General features: G+C 53.7%; 1 protein-coding gene across 1 annotated transcript in view; it reads right to left on the bottom strand.

The window, feature by feature from the left end:
* The window catches only part of LOC105500635 (N-acetylserotonin O-methyltransferase-like protein), a gene marked incomplete at its 5' end in the record, with an annotated part of 25,991 nt that overhangs the window by 13,405 nt on the left and 8,058 nt on the right, over positions 1–4,528 (bottom strand). Inside the window, 3 exons of the mRNA XM_011926219.1 lie at positions 615–699; positions 806–985; positions 3,156–3,543. Coding sequence (XP_011781609.1) covers positions 615–699; positions 806–985; positions 3,156–3,543 — 653 coding nt within the window. The remainder of the gene's footprint in view (positions 1–614; positions 700–805; positions 986–3,155; positions 3,544–4,528) is intronic.

Genomic DNA, 4,528 nt, shown 5'->3' with positions numbered 1-4,528 from the left:
TACCCATCCAATCATCCACCCCTCCATCGAGACATCCTTCCACACATCCTTCCATCCACACATCCATCCATCTATCCATCCACTCACCCACTCATCCATCCACCCATCCATCCACTTACCCACCCATCTATGCACCCATTCACTGATTCATCAATCCATCCATCCATCTACCCACCCTTTCATTTATCCATCCATGTATCCATCAATCCATCTGTCCATCCACCCATCCACTGATCCACCAATCCATCCACCTTCCCATCCATCTATCCATCCATTGATCGGTCCATCTGTCCATCCATCCATTCATCCTTCCTCCCATCCATCTATCCACCTACCATCAATCCATCCATCCATCCACCATCCATCCATCCATTCATATATCTATCAATTCTTCCCATCATCTGTGTATCTATCATCTCTGTATCGTCAATCTATATCAAGGTATCTACGCATTTATCATCTATCTATATATCTGTCTGCCCGTCCACCCACCTTATCTGTCCCTAAAAATCAATCAGCAAGTAAATTAATGTGTGTACCCTACTCGGTTCTGTTTCTCAGGAGAACATGGACTGATACAGCCCCTTTGAGACTAGAGCCTGTAAGGACGTCACACTTCTGCGGCATGCTCACGGCCACCACTGTTCCCCCTCTCTCATTCACCCTCTGCTTCTCACCCTTCTGGGAAAAGCAGCGTTCCTGAGGGCAGAGGGATAGAAGGTCTGGCCCTCCGTCCTCGCTCTGCCCGGGCTCCAGGTCACCCTCCCTCAGTGATGTCTACCTGTAAAGATCCTCAGAGCAAAACCCGCTGGGTCCTGTCACCTTGCTCTGTCTTCTCCAGGAGTCCCATGGCAGCACAGACGTCCAGAAGCCTCTCCGTTCCACACGCAGAGGCGTCCACTTTGCTGGCAATATCTGCAGCCTTCTGGGGTGCCTCATCTTTTAACCAATCAAACACCTTCAGCTTGCAAGCAGTGAGCAGGGCCTGTTAAAAAAACAAGCGCAGAGAGACTCACGAAGTCACTTGTCAAGTAATTTTGACTCCCACAGACCCAAAAGATGCAGGCCAATGTTGTCGAAAAGTATTCAACGGGGCCACTGAGCCTTCTTTTACAGAGAGCGGTGGGGATCCGGAGGATCAAGTCTCCAGCTATAAAACAAGGCGTACACAAGGTAAAAGCACATCAAGGAATATCATGCAGAAAAACCAGCCCATGGTATAAAAGTCAATGTGCTGCAGATATGGGCTGAGTTCAAAACCCGTATGTTGAACCCCTAATACCCCCAGTCCCTCAGGTCAGGATGTGACGGTATTTATAGGCAGGGTTTGAAAGAAGTGATTCAGGTAAAATGAGGTCATTTGGGTGGAGCCTAATCCAATAGGACTGGGGTCCCTATAAGAAGAGATGAGGACACAGACACACACAGAGGGACGACCCTGTGAGGACACAGGGAGAAGACGGCGTCTCCAAGCCCAGGAGAGAGGCCTCAGGAGGAACCAGCCCTGCCCACACCTGGATCTCAGACGTCCAGCCTCCAGGACTGTGGGAGAATCAACGCCTGTTGTTTATAATGCATCTGGTGGTGATTTAAGAATCACCACTCGGTAAATTGGAGACACAGATGGAATGTGCCGTAACCACCTTTATTCCTTATTCACCGCATGTTCTCTCTCCTGATGATGATGAATGACAGGAGGTGTCAGCCCGGTCCCCCGTCTCTCCCCAAAGCCTGCGCCCCTCCTGCACCCGACATCCCCACCTCTGCTTCCCAGAGGATGCCCTGTAAGGGACCCTTGGTGTTGGGAAGGCTGCATGCCTTCTCAGTCTGCTCTGCGCCGTGAGGGGACCCTGGGAGCCCAGACCTGCAGCACGGGTGAAAGACGGGGCCTCAGGCGGCGCGTGGTAGCTCACGCCTGTAATCCCAGCACTTTAGGAGGCCGAGGTGGGTGAATTGGCTGACGTCAGGTGTTCGAGATCAGCCTGGCCAACATGGCGAAACCCTTCAGGAGGCTGAGGCAGGAGAATCGCTTGAACCCGGGAGGTGGAGGTTGCAGTGAGCCGAGATGGCGCCACCGCACTCCAGCCTGGACGACAGAGCCAGACTGCGTCTCAAGCTAGGGGACTTCAGATGAGTTGGAGTCAGTGGATTAGGGAGGCCTCAGAATCTGGTGACAGGTGTCCTTGTAAGAGACAGAAGAGGAGACCCAGACACAGAGGAGACGGCCACGTGGAGACGGAGGCAGAGACTGGAGCGATGCGGCCATAAGCCCAGGGACGCCTGGAGCCCCCAGGAGCTGGGAGAGGCAGGAAGGAGCCTCCCCTAGAGCCTCCACAGAAGGAACCAAACACAACTCCAATGGGCTGAATGGTGATCCCTAAAAGATCTGTCCATGTCCTCACTCCCAGAACCCCCTAACCTTTGCATAGGACCTTACTCCGAAATAGGGTCTTTAGTGGATTCAATTACATGAAGGACCTCAAAATAGATTTTTAATATTTTGCATTTGGGATTTTGCATGTCCCCTAAATGCAATGACAGGTGTCCTTCTAAGAGACAGAAGAGGAGACACAGACACAGAGGAGGAGGCCACGTGCAGACGGAGGCAGACACTGGAGTGATGCGGCCACAAGCCCAGGGACACCTGGAGCCCCCAGGAGCTGGGAGAGGCAGGAAGGATCCTCCCCTAGAGCCTCAAGAAGGAACCACACACAGTTGCAATGGGTTGGGACAGTAACCTCAAAAGATCTGTCCATGTCCTAACCCGTAGACTTGTGAATAGAATCTCATTTAGAAAGAAGGTCTCTGCAGGTGTCATTCAGTTGAGTATCTTGAGATGAGATCACCCTGGATTAGCTGAGCTCTAAATGCAATGACAGGTGCCCTTGTAAGAGACAGAAGAGGAGACCCAGACACAGAGGAGGAGGCCACGTGGAGACGGAGGCAGAGACTGGAGCGATGCGGCCAGAAGCCCAGGGACGCCTGGAGCCCCCAGGAGCTGGGAGAGGCAGGAAAGATCCTCCCCTAGAACCTTCGGACAAAGCGTGGCCCTGAGAGACCTCGACCTCAGACCGCCAGCCTCCAGGACTGTTGACTGAAGCCGAGTGTGTGGGGTTATTTGTGACACAGCCACCTGAGGAGACAGACACAGGTACCTTTGATAGTTTAAAGCCGTCCAGCAGTTCCAGGAGGCGTGTGGGGAACGGGGGCAGGGTCGCCCGGGTCCTGTGGCACTCAGCCTCTGCCGCGGCCTGTCCGGCCGCTCCCGCCTCGGCCTTCTCATGGCGGCTGCCCGTCTCCCTCTGAGCAGGCTCCGCGCCGCCCCCGTCCACATCACCGAGGTCTTCGAAAGTGTCCACTGCCGGGATGGAGTCGTGCTGGACGGGCTGCCGCAGGTCCGCCGGGCGGGGTGGGTAGTACAGCTCCACCAGCTGCTTGCAGAAGTGGTTCAGCGGGAAGCCCACAACATTCAGAAAGTCTCCGTGCACAGACTCAACCAGCATCCCGCCCAGGGCCTGGATCCCATAGCCGCCAGCTTTGTCCCTGGGTGGGCAGGGGAAGGTAAGAGGTGACGATGGGGAGAAACGTTTCCGGGTCTAAAAATTTCAGGGCAAGGCCGGGCGCGGTGGCTCCCGTCTGTCATCCCAGCACTTTGGGAGGCCGAGGCGGGTGGATCACCTCAGGTCAGGAGTTCGAGACCAGCCTGGCCAACATGGAAAAACCCTGTCTTTTTTTTTTTTTTTGAGACGGAGTCTAACTTTGTCACCCAGACTGGAGCCTAGTGGTATGATCTCAGCTCATTGCAACCTCTGCCTCCCGGGTTCAAGCGATTCCTGCCTCCTGGGTTTACGCCATTCTCCTGCCTCAGCCTCCCGAGTAGCTGGGACGACAGGTGCACGCCACCACGCCCGGCTAATTTTTGTATTTTTTAGTAGAGACAGGGTTTCACCATGTTAGCCAGGCTGTTCTCAAACTCCTGACCTCAGGTGATCCGCCTGCCTCGGCCTCCGAAACTGCTGTGATGACAGGCATGAGCCACCACACCTGGCCCTGACTTAAATCTTGTATTCTTTGACTAAGTGCAACAGTTTTACATTCCATGTAAGTGAGATCCTGTGGTATCTTTCTCTGCCTGGCTTATTTCAGTTGACGTAGCATCCTCTAGGTTAAGATACATACATGTTACGCAGACTTCATCTCTACAAAAACCGAAAACAAAATCAGGCCTGTGCGTTGGTGTGTGTGCCTGTGGTCCTACCTACTCACGAGGCTGTGGTGGGAGGATTCCTTGAGCCCAGGAGTTCAAGACCAGCCTGGGCAACATAGTGAGACCCCATTGCTACAAAAAATTAAAAAACTGAGCCAGGCGTGGTGGTACGCGTCTGTAGACCCAGCCTCTAGGGGGGCTGAGGTGAGAGGATCATTTTGACTCGACAGGTTGAGGCTGCAGGGAGCTATGACTTTGCCACTGCACTGCAGCCCAGGTGACAGGGAGGCCCTGTCTCAAAAAACTAGATAAAATTATTTA

The sequence above is a fragment of the Colobus angolensis genome, unplaced genomic scaffold (assembly GCF_000951035.1).
Source record: "Colobus angolensis palliatus isolate OR3802 unplaced genomic scaffold, Cang.pa_1.0 Scaffold677, whole genome shotgun sequence".
NCBI lineage: Eukaryota > Metazoa > Chordata > Mammalia > Primates > Cercopithecidae > Colobus > Colobus angolensis.
This window is presented reverse-complemented; position numbering and strand designations above follow the sequence as displayed.